Here is a 16350-nt window from a genome sequence, read left to right on the forward strand (position 1 = left end):
GGGCGTGGGCAGGTGGGGAACTGAGGCTCAGCCAGCCTCTGGACTCACAGTCCAGTGCTCTTCCTGCCCAATCCGTGCACCTTCTGGGCTTGCAGGAAGGAGGTCAGGCAATCTTCAGCGGACTGGGTGTGATGACCACCTAAAACCCTTCAGCGCTGAGCTCCCTGTTCCAGGGATCCTGTAGAGTATAAGGGTTGGTAGCCCTTATGGTGGCTTGGGGTCCCACGGCCTGAGTTCAGATATCTGCTCCACCTCTTGGGAAACTGAGAGGCTTTGTTTGGTCCATTCCCCTCCCCAGCACTCATTTGCTCATCTGTACAACGGGATGCTGTGAGGACCATGTGAGGCGATGCAGCTTTTCTTGTGATAACAGAGTCCTGGAAATAAGTGTGCACGGGTGCCTGGTTCTTTGCGCTTGGCCTCCTCCTTCCCATGTCTGGGCAGGGAAATGGGTCGCCGCTGCTAGATGCTTCTGGGCAGGGGCATGGGTCAAAGCTTGGTTTCACCAGACACATTCTGAGTTGGCGTGGGTAGCCAGGTCATCTGAGCCAGGGCTGTACCGCTGCTAGATGCTTCTGGACAGGGGCATGGGTCAAAGCTTGGTTTCAGCCAGACACATTCTGAGTGTGGCGTGGGTAGCCAGGTCATCTGAGCCAGGGCTGTCCTGGACAAACCAGCTTGCTGCTGGGCACAGCTGAGGCCTCTGGGGCATCAGAAGCATCAGCTTCCTGCTTCTACCCAGTGCCCAAGTGCTTACCTGTCTCTGCTGCTCCTGGAAGAAGGCCCAGGTGTTTTGCATCACCCACTAGGGAGTGGCAGGAGATGGAGTAATGCGTTTCGCCACCACGGAGCCTGAGGCCAGCATGCCTTCCAGCCGCTAGTGGGTAGCTGAGAGCACAACAGAGCCAGTGAGGATGGGACCTCAACTTCTGGCCTTTGTGCTGCACAGTGAGGCCTCTGATCCCACCCTCCAGTCTGCCCTGGACTCATGAGACCAGAAGCTAGAGGGCAGTTGAGGTCAAAAGCACCAAGCCCTCAGCCCGTCGTTGGGTCTTGGGTGCCTTGGAGAGGGGTGAAGTGGTTAACCCACTAAGTAGGACATCTGCCTGAGAATCATGGGGGTGAGGGTAAGGGATGTTTAGGGTCTGTTCTCTTCCATTCATCCACCATTTATTGAGCACCTGCTGTTTGTCGGACACCACGGTGGGCCTTGGGCTGCATGGTGTGGATGCCACATGGTGTGTGTGTGTGGTGGGCAGAGGAGAATGCCCTTGAAAAAAAAATGTCTTCTTTTTTTCCCATTTCAAAGTCATGGGTAGAGGACACAGAGCCCGTTGGGAAGGACGAGGGTCAGACCGGGGCTGCCACTGGCGAGGGCTTTAGGTAGTGAGGGGTCCCACGCTCACTCAGAGTGCCTGTAATGCTTGGTAAATGAAGGAGTGTGTCAGGCATGAACAGTAAAGCGCAGGACCCTTCTGTGCTTTATTCTTTTATTTGCCAAACAAGCTCCCAGCAGGCATTTTAGTCAGGCCCCACGCCGGGCACTGATAAGAAAGACCTACAGCCGGCCCTCTCAGGAGCTAAGTGCCCATTGGTCAACATAGAGGACCGGGGCAGGGCCTGGGAGGTCCGGCCAAGGGCTTGGGGAGCGCGGCAGGAAGCTGGTGCTCTCCAAGGTGGTGGGGAGTGTGGGGAAGGCTTCACAGAAGCCTTGAACTGGGTGTTAAAGAACACATTCTTCTGGAAGGATTAGGGGAAGAGGACATTCCAGGCAGGGTGGCACAGCATGCTTAAGTGCTTGGAAATGTGATTCAGAACAAGATATTCCGGGAAAGGACAGTGGCCTGTGTGGATGCAGAGAGCTCGGGGGAGGGAGGAGAGTTGAGTCTAGAAAAGTAAGTGAGGTCGGAATGTGCCGTGCGGGGCTTCACGGGCCAGGCTGTGGGGTTTGGGCTTGATTCTGCTGAGGGGGAGAACCATAACACAAGTTCATCAATAGATGGTTGACCTGGATGACCTCTCTGGCAGTGGAGTGGCTGTGGGCCTGGAGGTGGCCAGGCAGAGTCTGAGACCGGCTCATCCATCAGCTCAGTCATCCGTGCAGGATGCATGTTTGGAGCATTAGTGTCTGCTAGGCAGTGGGGGTCTAGTCGTAACAGGCAGGCAATGTCCTTGCCCTAATGGAGTTGACATTCTAGTGGAGGGGGACAGACGGTGTGCAGGTAAACGAGCGAACCTACGTGTCACAGAATGCTCTGAAGACATAAAACGAGTCCAGGCAATGGGGTGGAGGAGGGGCAAGTTCAGACGGAGTGGTCGGGGAAGGCCTCTCGGAGGAGGTGAGGTCACCTGAGCCCTGTGAAGAGGCCAAGGGGCATTCCAGGCAGCAGGAACAGCAGGTGCAAAGGCCCTGAGGTAGAAGCCTGTGTGTCTTGTTGGAGGAAGAGAGGAGGGTCATTGTGGCTGGAGCGCAGGCAGAGGGAGGTGAGCAGGGCCAGACAGCACACAACCTGAGAGGCTTCATCCAAAGGCTGAGTCTCTTCCTACATGAGGGAAGAGTTGGAGGGTATTGAGGAAGGGCGTGCTGTCGTCTGGTGGACATGTTAGGCAGCCTGCACTGGCTGCTGTGCAGGATGGTTGGGACAGGGGCAGGAGTGGAAGTCGGGAGTCAGTTGGGCAGACGCTGTTGCAGCCTCCCCGGCAGGGGTGGAGGGAGTTGGTAGAGGGGGGATGGTGGCTGCTCAGGCTGGACCCAGGAGCAGAGCTGATGGGGAGGAGAAGAGGGGAAGAGGACTCTTGGGTCTTTGGCGTGACCTCTGCTGGCTGGAGAGGCCTTTCGGGGAGCTGGGGACACCTGGGGGAGGAGGCTGGGGTAGAGCGAGAGAGGAGTTAGGGGCTGTTTGAGGCTGGAACTCCACGGAGAGGTCAAGGCTGGAGTCAAAGCTCTGAAGTCCCGTCAGGCGGATGTCGTGTGAGTCCAGGCATCGAAAGAGAGGCGGCCCGTGTCTGAGTTCAGGGTCTCTGCAAGGCCCGCCGATAACTCAGACCCAAGGCACATGGGGGCCCAGGTGCAGGGTCTTCCTTATTTCTGGGGCCAAACAGTAGAGAAGGGTTTTTGGGTAATGGGCTGAGTAATAGCCCCTGAAGATGTCCACATCCTAATCCCCAGAACCTGTGGGTAGGATACCTCATGTGGCAACAGGGACTTGACAGTTGTGACAAAGTTAAGGATCTCGGGATGGGGAGTGTAGTCTGAAATACCTGGGAGCGGAGGCAGTGGTGTAATCACAAGGGCCTTAGGGAGGCAGGCGGGTCAGAGTGAGGAGATGTGACACGGGAAGGAGGGGTCAGGAGCCCAGAGATGCAGGTGGCCTCTGGAAACCGCAAAAAGTAAGGAAATGGGTTCTACTCTAGAACCTCCAGAAATGCAAGCTCATCATAAATCCATGTTGTTTTAAGTTCCTGACTTTGTGCTCATTGGTTAGAGCAGCAACAGCAAACTAATTCAGGGTTCTAGGGCTTCCCCCAGTTTTTGGCCTCCAAACATTTTTGATTACTCACCTCAATAAAAATACTTTTGATTCTTTCATAAATTCTTTATTATACCTCATACCCTGAAGTGAGCATTTAAAAGGCCGTTCTCTTCCAGCCCCTGTACCAGCCCACTCTGGAGAACTCAGGCCCTGGGCAGGCAAGGCCAGGGCTGGAGTCCCTGGGAGCCTCGGGAAGTGACAGGGACCTTCTGAGAAGGGAGGTCAGCCAGGTTCTGTGCCTTGCCCTGCTGGCGGGTGAGCCTCGAGGCTCTGGCCTCCACTGAGAAGGAGTCGGTAGCTTGAGGTCAAGCCACGCCATGAGTTTTGGCTTCTCGGTGGCTGGGCCTCATTAATGAGGCTGACTCACAGCCCAGGTTGCCCGGCACAGTAGCCCCAGAGGGAGATTGAGCTGGCTGAGGGCCGCCTTTGCCTGCTGAGGCCAGGGGCCACGGTGCGCCGTGAGAGGCCCGCCGGCACCTCAGAGCCTGGGTCGGAGGATGTGCTATAAAGGTACACTGATGGGGGGGTCAAGGTAGAGATGTGAGCCTGAGACCTGGCTGTTGAGGAGCCATCAGGCAGTGACAATAAAGCACATGTGGGGACAGTGGATTCCCATCGTGGAGGATGAGGAGGTACAGAAAGAGGGTAGCTTTTAGTCATTCATTTAACAAACATCTCATCCCCTGCTCTGTTCCAGGCCCTGGGATGGGCCCTGGGGAATCAGGCAGGTGAACGGAGGGTCTCAGATGGTTTGACAGGCTGTCCTGTGCCGAGGGAGGTCCATGAGCCTTTGGAGACTTTGTTGGGTAGGGACATCCAGGCCCCCTAGAAATGTCCCTTCCCAGTCTTAGTGCCTCTCCTCTGTCCTGGATGCCGGGGGCAGGAATCCAGACCTAAGAAGCTCATTGTCAGATAGAAGTTTGGAGCCTGTCTGATGTGGAGACGGCTAAGTCACTTACTGCTCCAGGTAGCAAGCTTTGTAGAAATCTAATCACCAAACATCCAGACACGGTTTTCCGGATGGAATGGGGTTTGTGACATCAAAGGCTCCTCCGTGCACATGTGGTCTTGGGTTGACATCATTGTCTAGTCAGTTGGGAGGCTGAGGGGACACCGGGAAAGGCTCCTGTGGTTGGAGGCATAAAGTGACAGTGACAAGCTCCGGTGACACATTGTCAAAAATGATGGCAATAAATTGATGGAAGATTGAATTTCCATTTACAAAAATCTTAATTAACGTCCACATTTCAGCTGTGGACGACTGCATAAGCCTTGTCTCCTTGGTTGTGTGCAGGTACCAGGTCCGCTTATTTTAAACTATAAACTACAAGCGGCTTTAACACCAATTCTTCCTACACTATTTTCTTGCTGAAATCAGAACCATTCCCGGGGTGGGCTGGAGGCAGGGGTGCGTCTCCCACTTGTCTGAGCCCTGAGTCTGGGCAGGAAAAGCATGAGGCAGAGCCATGGCCTGCGGGCAGCTGGCTGTTAGAGACGCCTCTTGTGCTTTACCTGGCCCTGGAGCTTCCAGCTGTCATTACCTGTTCCCCGTCAGATGAGTCTTTCTAGCCCTCCCGAGGCCTCGACTGATGAGAGACTCATCTCCCTGGGTTGGAGTTGATCTTGACTCTGAGCTGGGCTGCAATATGAACTTTCACCAGTAGGTAGTGGATCTGGCCAGATGTTCTAACCTCTCCACGTCTAGCATGTGCTTGACGCAGGTTGGATGTTTGGAAATTGTTGCATGACTAAAAGAAGGAATGAATGAACGAGACAGGAAGGACAGAGGAGGCAAAGGAAGATTTCATACTCCAGCATGAAGGTTCACTAGGTTTAAGGTATTATATTCTATAAAATGAATCAGTTCAGCAGTTAAAAGATGGTACCGCTCCAAGATGGGGCTGCCCTGACTCCCCGTCCAGGGAATGTGGCGTGCAGGATCCTAGTAACATTGTTAGACGTGCCTTTTGTGGGAAGGTAACAGTCGCTGTGTCAGGTAACTACAGTTCAAAGGCTTTCTGCTGGATGAAAGCTCCTCAGTTGCTTTTGAAATCTCTTCTTTATCTTTCAGAGTGAAACATCTTTCAACCTAATATCAGAAAAATGTGACATTCTATCAATTCTTCGAGATCATCCTGAAAACAGGATTTACCAGAGGAAAATCCAGGTGAGACAGAGGGTCAGGAGGAGAGAATCCTAGGTTCAATGAACTAGAGTTGGGAGCAGAGGAGAAGGTACCGCTTTGAAGGCAAAAAACTTAGCATTTGGACCAGGTCCCTGGGCAAATTAAAGGGCTCCCAGAATATTCTGATGTTGGGTATTTGCCTTAGTGAGAAATCCTTTAGTGGGGGGGAAAAAAATACCAAACAATTTTTTTAAAAGCTAGGTACTGTCCTACAGGCTTTATATTCTAAGACCTCATTACAACATTCTAAGGTCAGTACTTTTATTATCCACATTTACAGCCGAGGAAACTGAGGCACAGACATTAAATGGCAGGCCCACGGTCCTACAGCCAGTGCACGGATGAACTGGGATTTGGACCAGGCAGCCTGGATGCCTAAGCTGCAGCCATCAGCACCCTGGAGGGAAAGCCCGCTCCAGCGGGGCTACACAAAGGGCAGTTTGCCCAAAGGGCGCAGGGACAGCTCACAGAACGGGGCGGGGGGCGGGGGGCAGCATGTGTCTGCTCCTCTCTGTCCATTGGCAGGCCTGTCTCCTTCAGCTGCAGGGAGCACTTCCTGGGGCAGGCACATGGGCTGGGCGGCACAGCGACTCTCCTGCCCCCTAGAGTCCTCTTGCTGTCCCCTGCCGGCCCGCTGCCCGTGGGCCCGTCAGCTCCGAGCCTTCTCGTGGCTGTGATGGGAACAGGGACTCTCCAACCTCTTGAAAACCAAGCTCTGCTCTCAAAACCCTGAGTGCAGCCCTAAAAGGTAGCAAAGGGGACTCCGGGCCATTTCGGAGGGAATTTGACAGCCAGGAGCAGAGCTGGAGTGGGGGTCACGGGGAGGACCACATCATTTGAGAAATGTTTGAAGGACGGGCCGGACCGCTTCATATGCCCGAGGAGGGCCTTCCTGCCAACTCTGCAGCCCTCTGGCCCGCCCTGTAGCCACGCTGCAGTCCTCACCACCTCTGCTCACACATGCCGCCCCTGCCATGCACGCCCCTTGCACACCCCTAATGCTCCTCTCAGCGCCGGTCCTCCGGGAAGCCTTCTTAGGCTTCTGAAGCCTGCTGTGGACGCTATTGCTCCACGGACCCCTCCCCCTGCCCCAACTGTGATGCTTCTCCAGTCCTCCTATCTCAAACTTCTAACTCTCCAGCTTCCCTGCTAGACCTCAGACTGTCTGAAGGTGGGGCCCAGGTCCCCGGTCACCACCCGGTGTCTGACACAAGGACACAGTCAGCGTATTTTCATATTTGTGGGATGAATGAGAGTTTGGAGACCGGAAGGGGCGGGCAGCCTGGGCGAGGTGGGGACCCGGCTCTGACGAGGTGGAGACCCGGCTCTGACACCCCACGACAGAGGGGTGTCATTGCACACATCCACATTTCCCTCTCTCCCCCGCAGGAACTTAGCAAAAGGTTCACCGCCATCCGCAAGACCAAGGGGGATGGGAACTGCTTCTACCGGGCCCTGGGCTATTCCTACCTGGAATCTCTGCTGGGGAAGAACAGAGAGATCCTCAAGTGAGTGGGGCCGAGGGGCCGCTGGGTGGGCTCCGGCTCCGAGGCTGTGTTCTCTGCTATGTCGGCCCCGAATCTCCCTGAGAGTTTTTCTTGGGCACAGGCTGCTTGACTCAGGGAACGAGCTGGAGGGCTGCCTGGCAGTGGCGTTGATGTTCTGAGATGCTAGCTGCCTGCTGTGTTGGAGATGGGGGCATACAGCAGCCGGGGATGGAACCTGTGACCGTGTGGCCACAACACTCAGGCTTGATCCATGGACCTGGTCCCAGAACCCCTTTGCTAAGGCAGCGTTCTCAGCAGAGGCACCAGTGACATTTTAGGCAGGATCCTTCTTGTCGGGCTGTCCCGTGCTCTGCAGGACGTTTGGTAGCATTCTTCACCTCCTCCTACTAGATGCCAGGAGCATCTTCCTCTCCAAGTCATGACAATAAAAAATGTCTCCAGACGTTGCTAGGTATCTTCCTGGGGCGGAGGGTGGAAAGTCAGCCTTGGTTAAGGCCATGATCTCCTGTTCTAAATATAGAGTCCCTCAGAGGGGACAGAAATTAAGCCACTTGTTCCTTATTTTGAATGAGCCATTCGTATCATTTCCTGGATGACAAGCTGGCTGAGGCCGCTTTGACAGAGAGTCAGCTATCTCAGCTCACTCCCCTTCTCCATCTCCCTGCGGGTGTTGGAGACAGCACAGTGCAGGGGTCTTCCCCACCACCCATGTCCCCTGGAATTGTGCCATGCAGGGGCCCTGGGCTTTGAGGTCAGACCTCATGCTCTTGCTTACTTGCCATGTGACCTTGAGCAAGTGACCCGACATCTCTGAGCCTCTGTTTCCACATCTGTAGAGGGCGGATAATTCTGTATAGCTCAGGGGGTTGTCGTGAGGACTCAGCAAGGTGATGCTCCCCAAGCCCAGCCCCCCGTGACTCCATCCCGGCCCTGCCTGCTCTGTTTTCCGAACCTCTCTCCTCCCTGCAAGGCGCCCTCCCTCCCTGCAGACATCACCCAACAAGGCACCACACGTGACCCTGCTGTAGGCCCTGGGGATGCAGCAGCAAGTAGGGGAGACAAAACTCCCTGTCTGTGGACTTGCGTCCTGACAGGTGAGGATGGACAGTACATCCAAACAGTGCTGGTGTGTCAGATGGTGGTGAGTGTGGGAAAAATCAGGCAGGGAAGGCAGCCAGGTTGTCCAGAGGGGTTGCAGTTTTAAATAAGGGTTGGGGAGGTGAGGGGAGCAGGTCACATAGGGCCTCATGGCCTTTATAAGGACCTTGAATTTCAGCCTGAACGAGATGGAGCCACAGAGGGTTTGAGCAGAGCAAGGGGCCTGACCTGCTGGCTGCCGTGTGCGGGACAGGGACAGACCGGGTGGGTTCTGCAAGGGAGCAGCAGCGGATGTGCTCGGGGAGGGACCCGCCAGAGAGGTGATGGGGGCGTGAGCCGGTGGAGAAAGTGCTCAGATTCCAGGTACCTGTGCAGGTGGTGTCAACAGGATTCGCCCACGGATCCGGATCCGGTGTGGCACCTCCGTGTGAGCGGAGAGAGCGCGTCAGGAATGACTGCCACGCATTTAGCCTGAGAATTATCAGGACGGAGAAGCCACTTGCTGCAAAGGGAGGCTGGGAAGGTCGGGAGCGTCATTTCAGCGATGCTAAGTCTGAAATGTCCGGGGGCCATCGGAGTGCGGGTGTCCAGCAGACAGTGGGATGAGCGAGGCTGATGTTACCCCCATTTTACAGTTGAGTAAACTGAGCCTCAACATCACCTTCCCATGGTCACAGTGAAGCTGGTGTCAGCGGAGAGAGCCAGTGCTCCAAGTCCCAATGCCACACTCCTTCCCCTCCCTTGCCTCATGGGGGCGTGAGTCCTGGCCTGGGTGACACTCATCACCGTGTCCCCAGTGCCTGGCGCAGTGGGGTCAGCAGTCATCGGTGAGCAGCGAATGTGGGAATGCTTCAGAGGGGCAGCGGTGGGGAGGGGAAAGGAGTAGGGGCAGGAGAGCCGGGATGGGGGTGCAGAGCTGTGTTAATCCCCCCTCCCCGGGACGAAGTGACCCAGGGGCCCTCTAGCAGCCCTCATGGAGGCGCCTTACCATCACCCACACCGCGAAGAGGGGGAGCCAGCGACTCCCAGCGACTCCCAGCACGGCGCTCATCTGCACCTGCCCTAACAGACTTAGATACCAGGCCCAGCCAGGGGCAGGTTGCCTTTGGGCACAAAACACCCCACCTCTGGTCTAGATCTCTTTCCGCTCCACCCCCTCCTACCTCCTCCCATCCTGCAACAGGGCACCTCAGTCTCTCCAGGCCTTTCTCTCTGTCTTTAGTCTCTTATGAAAACCCCCCTCCTGTGTTTTCCTTGGAGTCTGGCCTTCCTCTGCAGGGGATGGGCTGCAGCCCTGGGCGTGCCAGCCCCGCCCCCACCCCGCCCCCAGCCTCTCTACATGGTCCTTCTTGCGTGGGTTGCTCCCCCCCTCTGTGGACCATGGTCACTGGGTCCATATCTCGTCTCTGCTGCTAGGCTCTGTGTCCTGGGGCCGGGGACCAGGCGGGGCTCCTCGCCGTGCCCCGCAAGAGTACCTGGACACGAGGCTGTGCCATTAGGCGGCCTGCAGTGGGGGCAGAGAGGACAATGCAGTACTGACAAAGCAAGGGCCATTGGATCAGGTCTTGAAGGGTGGTCAGTGCTGGCAAAGGTTTAACTGCAGTGGGCTGGGGAGGCTGCTTTGTGGTGGCAGCTGATTTCTTTGGTATAAATACTCCTGTCGTGATTGATTTTCAAGCTGCCATCATAGGGGCATTGAGCAGGGAGATGGGAAGACACACCGCAGTCCAAATGGTATTTCTGCTGTATATACACAATAGACAGATAACCTTGAGAGCATAAATAATAGTAAAATGATTAGGAAATGATGAGTTTTGAATATTTATTATCTTTGTTTTTTAGTATAATTTATTTAATTTTAAGTTTACATAACTCGATTTTTAAATAATGGCTATATTTAACACCGGGCTGGCAAAATTCTTGAAAATTTAACAGTTAATTAGCTCTTGGGAGTGGAGATGAGCTGTCAGTAGCACACCACTTAGGAGAGCGTCCCTGGCCGAGGGGACAGTGGGTGCTAAGGGGTGAAAATGAGAATGGGGAGGCTGTGGGCGGGAGGGAGGCTGGGAGACGGGACCAGAGATGTGGCTGGCGAGCGAGGCAGGGCCCTCCCTGGACACTTGTACTGAGGGAGAAGACTGTGGGAGGTCACTCCAAAGGTCCCTGTGGAGAAGGGACCAGGAGCAAGGGAAGGCTGGACCAGAAATGGTGACGGTCTGGCAGGAACCATGGGGACGGGATGGAGGGGCAGGGTCAAGACACTTTTGAAAAGTAGAATCAGCGTGTCTGGGAGCGGGTGGTGATTACCTCAATTTTCTTATCTGCGAAACGGGTATAACACGCACCTCCTGGGATCGTACACAAGGAGGAGGACAGGACAAGTCAGTGAGTGGTCCGCGTGGAAAGGTAGGAAAGTCCTTCATCTTAGTGACGTGCACCTCCTCGGGTGTGTTGTGGGCGGGGGCAGTGGGTGACAGTTGGCAGTCACAGCGGCGCTCACCGTGTTTGTAAGCATCAGTCTACCCTCTTCAGGTTCAAAGAGCGTGTGCTGCAGACACCGAACGACCTGCTGGCTGCCGGCTTCGAGGAGCACAAGTTCCGAAACTTCTTTAATGCCGTGAGTCGACCTGGGCACCACGGCCGAGTGGGCGCTGGCCCGAGCCCCTCCACAGCCCACGGCTCTGCAGTCCTGCCGCTTGCTCCTCCCTTGCTGGGGAAGGCCCGAGGGCAGCTTCCTGCTTGGGGGGACATGGGGGACTGGGGTCCGGGGCCCTGCCCTCCATCTGGGAGGAGGCGCCTTCTTCAGGGCCACTGTTCTCAGGCTGGAAACATGTCCCCAGCTTCCTTCGTCCCATTCCCTCTCCAACCCATTCCCCTGACCCCCTTAGTGAAGCGGGGAGGGCTTGGAGGACTCTCCGTTCTAAATGTCTAAAAATCCCAACCAGATCATGGTTGCCAGACGTGACTCCGGGCTAAGGCGCTTAATACGCCCCAGTTACCTGTTACTTAGCTTTGGTCAGATCTCAGATGGATTGGTTTTTATACCTCAACTTGAGGATTTAAAAACGCAAATGCGCGTGGCGGGGAGTCCCCTGGAGCGGGGGCCGCGGGTCTGACGCCGTGGCGGGTCCAGTTCTACAGCGTGGTGGAACTGGTGGAGAGGGATGGCTCGGTGTCCAGCCTGCTGAAGGTTTTCAACGACCAGAGCTCCTCGGACCAGATCGTGCAGTTCCTGCGCCTGCTCGCCTCGGCCTTCATCAGGAGCCGTGCCGACTTCTTCCGACACTTCGTCGACGAGGAGATGGACATCAAAGACTTCTGCACTCATGTAGGTCCCCAGGGTCCTAGGCTTTGGGGACTCAGCCCCCAGCCCCGGGGCTCAGCGCTCCCTGCCCCCTCTCGACACCCTAGCACCGGCATCCCTAGCCAGGGGACGTGGGTGTCACCCTGAGCATAGATTAGCAAGCCGGAAGTATCCTACTTCGGCTGCCTGAAAAGTGTGGCTTTTGAACAAGTCACTCTCCATCTCTGGGCCTCAGATATCCCATCTGAGCAGTAAGGGCTTTGGACTGGACTGTTGACATGGAGCAACCCCAGAGTCACATTTGCCCCAAGACGTGTTGTTTATCATGTTTGGTATTAAAGAACTGCCAACATTTAAACACTGGGCAATTTTCATATGAAAACCTGGGTTTCTCTGGAAGAATCGGAAGATCCAGCCCCCAGGCCTTATCCTTGTGTGGCAACAATCCGCGGGAGCTAAGTGGCAGCCGCCCTAGTTATGTGGGACATGACTCTCCAGCTTGCCACCATCTCTGCTCTTGCCATTGTCACTTCAGCATCCCGACTCACTCGCCCAGCCCTCTGTAACCACTCAAGCTTGAAATCCCTTCACGACAGAGGCCCTTCCTGCTCCGAGGTTCTTCGGTTCTGTGCATTAGGAAGACGGAGCTGAAAAATCCCCGCCCCGCTTTCCAGATTCCTCGTGGCATCCTCTTCCTCCAGACAACTAGAGGGCTTGGTTCAGGATCTAGGTTCGGGCTTTGCAATTCTAGCGATTTCTAGCTGTTACTTCCTCACCGAGCTTCAGTCTCCCACTCTGTAAAATAGGGGTGTCAACACCTACCTCATGGACCGTTGTGAGGATTCTCTCACAGTACAGAGGCTTTGACCCAGGACCATGAGAGCCAGGGTTGGACTTCTCACTTGTCCTCTGCTAGGCCCCCTTCCTAAACTGGGGTTTTTTCATTTTGGCCTTTACAGGAGGTGGAGCCCATGGCCATGGAGTGTGACCACATTCAGATCACAGCCCTGTCTCAGGCACTGAACATCGCCCTGCAGGTGGAGTACGTGGACGAGATGGACACGGCCCTGAACCACCATGTGTTCCCCGAGGCTGCCACCCCTGCCGTTTACCTGCTCTATAAAACATCGCACTACAACATCCTTTACGCAGCTGATAAACATTGATTAATTTTAGGCCATGCAGTAGAACCTGTCACCCAACGGGACTGCATTCTGAATGGAACATCCCGGCTTTTCAATTTTTTAAGCGATTTAGACTGTAGTTAGAAAACAGAAAATGGATATAGCCTTTTGGGCAGTCACTGGGAATGAGGCCTACCTGTTATGGAGTGTGGTAACTTGGCAATATTTTTAGTATTTATTTTTATGGAGGATCGAATGCTTTCCAACTCATGACTTGGAGGCCAGGACCTCCAGCTCTCCCCGCAGTTCCCTGAGACCTTGGGGGGGCCATCTTCCCTCTCTGGACCCATTTCTTCATCTGGATGAGGTCGCTGCCAGTGTTGACATTCTATTGTGTAAAAACACTTTCTTTTCACCAGAGGCAGTGCCTCTCTGTAGGCAAGGAAAAGCTCAAGGCCAACTGTCTTAAGTGACTTACTCGTTTTATTAAAAAAAAAAAAATTCAAGTCCAATCAGCCGTTGGGCTGGACTTTGGTGGGCGGCTGACTGAAGCGTCGGCCAGTGGAGGCCGACCTGAATGTGAGTGCTTCGGTGAGGTTTTCTTACCCAACTTCAAGAGCAAAAAGAGACTTTGATGCCGAAGTCTAGAAAGGGGCCTCCGCATGAAGCTGCACGCTGGGCCCCGTCTCCCTCAGGGCCAGGACTGCCCACCAGCCCCACCCGCACAGAGGCTGGAGAAAGGCTCCGGGATCAGAAGCTGCCTCGTCATCCCCAGCACGTCTTACAAGTAGAATCTAGAACCTCAGGTGGAGGGGCTGGCACACGTAGCCGTAGACTCCAGCTGAGCGGAGCAGACTCAGTTGTGCAAGGCTGTCTTCGTCTTCTTTCCCCTTCCCCGCTTCTGCTCGGTTTGTGGCTGGTGACAGGTGAGGCAGGAAAGGACAGAGGCAAGCTGAGGAAGTTGGCGATGGGGGAGACATCCATGGTGGAAACTGCCTGGGCGCCAAGAGCCCTGGCTGGCAGTCGCCTCATCCATCCAGCTGGACATGCCCCGTCATACTCTCATCTCGCTGCCCCAGGACCTCGGAGAGCCCTGGCTGGGCGGGGGCACTGCTAGCGAGGCTCGCTGTGGGAGGAAATGCAGGGGTGTGGATGCCCTGTGGGGTCCTTCCGCAATCACAGGCCTTCTACTCACAGGTTCCGTTCTGCAGAGACTTAGACTCTCAGGGCTGCAGTGTGCGGCTGCCGACGGCCAGACCATACACAAGGAGACCTGGGCGGCCTCTTCTCGGCAGACCGCTCCAAGTCCTGGCACACAGACGTCGGATCTGTGTCAGTCGTCTGCCTCTGTGAGCACAGATGTCAGGGTGCTTTAATTCCAGGCAGGGACCCAGCTTCCCATCATTCTCTCAGCTAGAATTTGTACCCAAGGGCTCAAGCTAAGTGATTATGTCACTTTTCCACAGAATCTGACCCTAATCTGAGTTGGTTCAGTGACCCGCCTTCTCTGGGTAGGAGTGCCGAGGTCTGTGACAGTACCCTGGAAGAGGGGGGGTAGCGGGGCACGTTACATGATTTCTGAGCATCAGGATCCCTGTTTCCAAACTGAATGCCCTTGGCCGCTCTGAGCGGTGTGGGATGGGTCCTGGGTGCCCAGCCAGGCTCTCAAGCACAGCATAAGTGGCACTGGCTGCCACTTCTCTGCATCTGTGGCTTGTGCAGCATTCACAAAGCAGAGCCTTCTCTTTGGCAGACTGGCTGGAGAAATCCCAAGCCTTCCCTATGCTGTGCTTCCAGGCCTAGGGGCCCGCCGTGGCCCAGCTGCAACCCTCTTCCCAGGAGAGAGCCTCTCACTTTAGTCAATGCCCAGGAAAGGCGGGCCACACTATTTCCACGCTCGCACCCTCTGCTTTACCGTTTCCCAAAACCACTGGCCAAATCCAAACCACTGCTCTCTTCCCTCAGATCTTTCCTCCAAGGGAAAGCGCTATGGAGAAGCAGCCATGGCAGAGTTCAGGGAGACTAAGATGCTGCTCCTGGATGTGGACGGGGTTACGTCTCAGACTCATCCTAAGGTGGAAATATCCTTTGGAAAATGTGTCAATACACCTAACCTACCAAACCTCAGAGCTCAGCCTAGCCTGCCTTAAACATGCTCAGAACACGAACATGAGCCTACAGCTGGGCAATGACCTTGAGTTTCATCTGAAGAGTCACCTTCCTCTTCTCACCAGAAGCAGGAGACACAGATGGGTGTTTCGTAATCACGGTGAGATGAGAAAACAAAATACAATATCCAAAAAAACGCTGCTGACAGTACACTGTCGCAAACCGGCAGTTTACCCCAGTGAACTCCCGGCTGGCCTGGAGCTGCAGCTCTGCCGCTGACCAGCATCGCAAGTCACCTCATCGCGTGTCACTAGCCCGGGATAAGATCAAAATTCGAACTATGATTTCTACTGAATGCGTCTATCACTTTTGCACAACTGTAAAATCAAAAAAAGTTATTAAGTCAGAGGCAGTCTGTAACTTCAAATCTAGTCATCCATGACAGTGACCTTGCTTGTCAACAGCAGCTGGTCACTCCAGCAATCCACTTCATGGATAATTCTCTACCCCACCCCATGAAGCCATCTCCTTGTAAAGTTCCTTTGAGAGTTGCTCTTTTAACTGTACATTTCTTTTCAAAACTTTTTAAATCAATGGGAATATTTAACAACAAAAAGTACAAACTGTCCTTGCTTTTGACTAGGTTCCTATTTTAAGCACAAAGGGACTCTGGAGCCAGCCTGAGTTTGAATCTCAACTTTGTTACTACTTACTGTGTGACCTTGGCCAAGACACTTTACCTCTCCGAGCTCCAACTCCCACATTAGTGAAATGGAGACGGTGCCCACATGTCACAGGATTGTCGGTTAAAGTGCAACGAGACCGAGTGTGAAAGCTGGAGCGGACACGTGGCATTCTACAGCGGGTGCGCCCCAGCCCGGCCCTCCCGAGGGGAGCAGCAGGGCACTCACGATGGGGAAACATGCCACTGGGGCTTCCCACACAGTGGTCTAAGAACCAAAGACGTTCCCACACTGAGCAGGATGGGGGCGGGGCTGTGGCTCAGGGAGTGGCTGTCCAGGGGCCCCAGGTCCTGTGGGATATGGGCCAGGCCCTACAGCTTCCCTGGGCAGTTGGTGAAAACCTTTCCTAGCATTAAAATGGATTCTGTAACAACTTTTGTCCTGGCTTAGTTTTTGGTACCCGTGGGGCTTATGCCTGCGAGAGCGCGTGCGTGCGTGCGTGTGTTTTCCTCGTTCAGTGAAAGATCCAGATGCCGTTTGGTACCCGTGGGGCTTATGCCTGCGAGAGTGCGCGTGCGTGCGTGCGTGCGTGTGTGTGTTTTCCTCGTTCAGTGAAAGATCCAGATGCCCAGGAAGTCTGGGCGGGAGGTGCCAAAGGAACCACAGCTTCGTCAAAGCTTCACCTCATCAGGTCAGAGAGCAGAACTGCCTGGAGGCTGGCCTCACCTTTTAAAACCTGCCCCTTAACATGTCACCCCACCAAAAAGGGAAAAGAATTTGCTGTTAGAGGGTAAGAGCAGGGTGCC

The 16350-nt window shown here is 54.9% G+C and overlaps 1 protein-coding gene across 1 annotated transcript in view; it reads left to right on the forward strand.

Moving 5' to 3' along the window:
• Positions 1–15977, forward strand: part of OTUB2 (OTU deubiquitinase, ubiquitin aldehyde binding 2) — a 16857-nt gene extending 880 nt beyond the window's left edge. The window contains exons 2-6 of the mRNA XM_015599735.2: positions 5605–5700; positions 7108–7226; positions 10857–10941; positions 11458–11652; positions 12588–15977. Coding sequence (XP_015455221.1) covers positions 5605–5700; positions 7108–7226; positions 10857–10941; positions 11458–11652; positions 12588–12794 — 702 coding nt within the window. The 3' untranslated portion in view covers positions 12795–15977. The remainder of the gene's footprint in view (positions 1–5604; positions 5701–7107; positions 7227–10856; positions 10942–11457; positions 11653–12587) is intronic.
• Positions 15978–16350: the final 373 nt, after the last annotated feature.

This window comes from Pteropus alecto, unplaced genomic scaffold, assembly GCF_000325575.1.
Source record: "Pteropus alecto unplaced genomic scaffold, ASM32557v1 scaffold8, whole genome shotgun sequence".
Classification (NCBI taxonomy): Eukaryota; Metazoa; Chordata; class Mammalia; order Chiroptera; family Pteropodidae; genus Pteropus; species Pteropus alecto.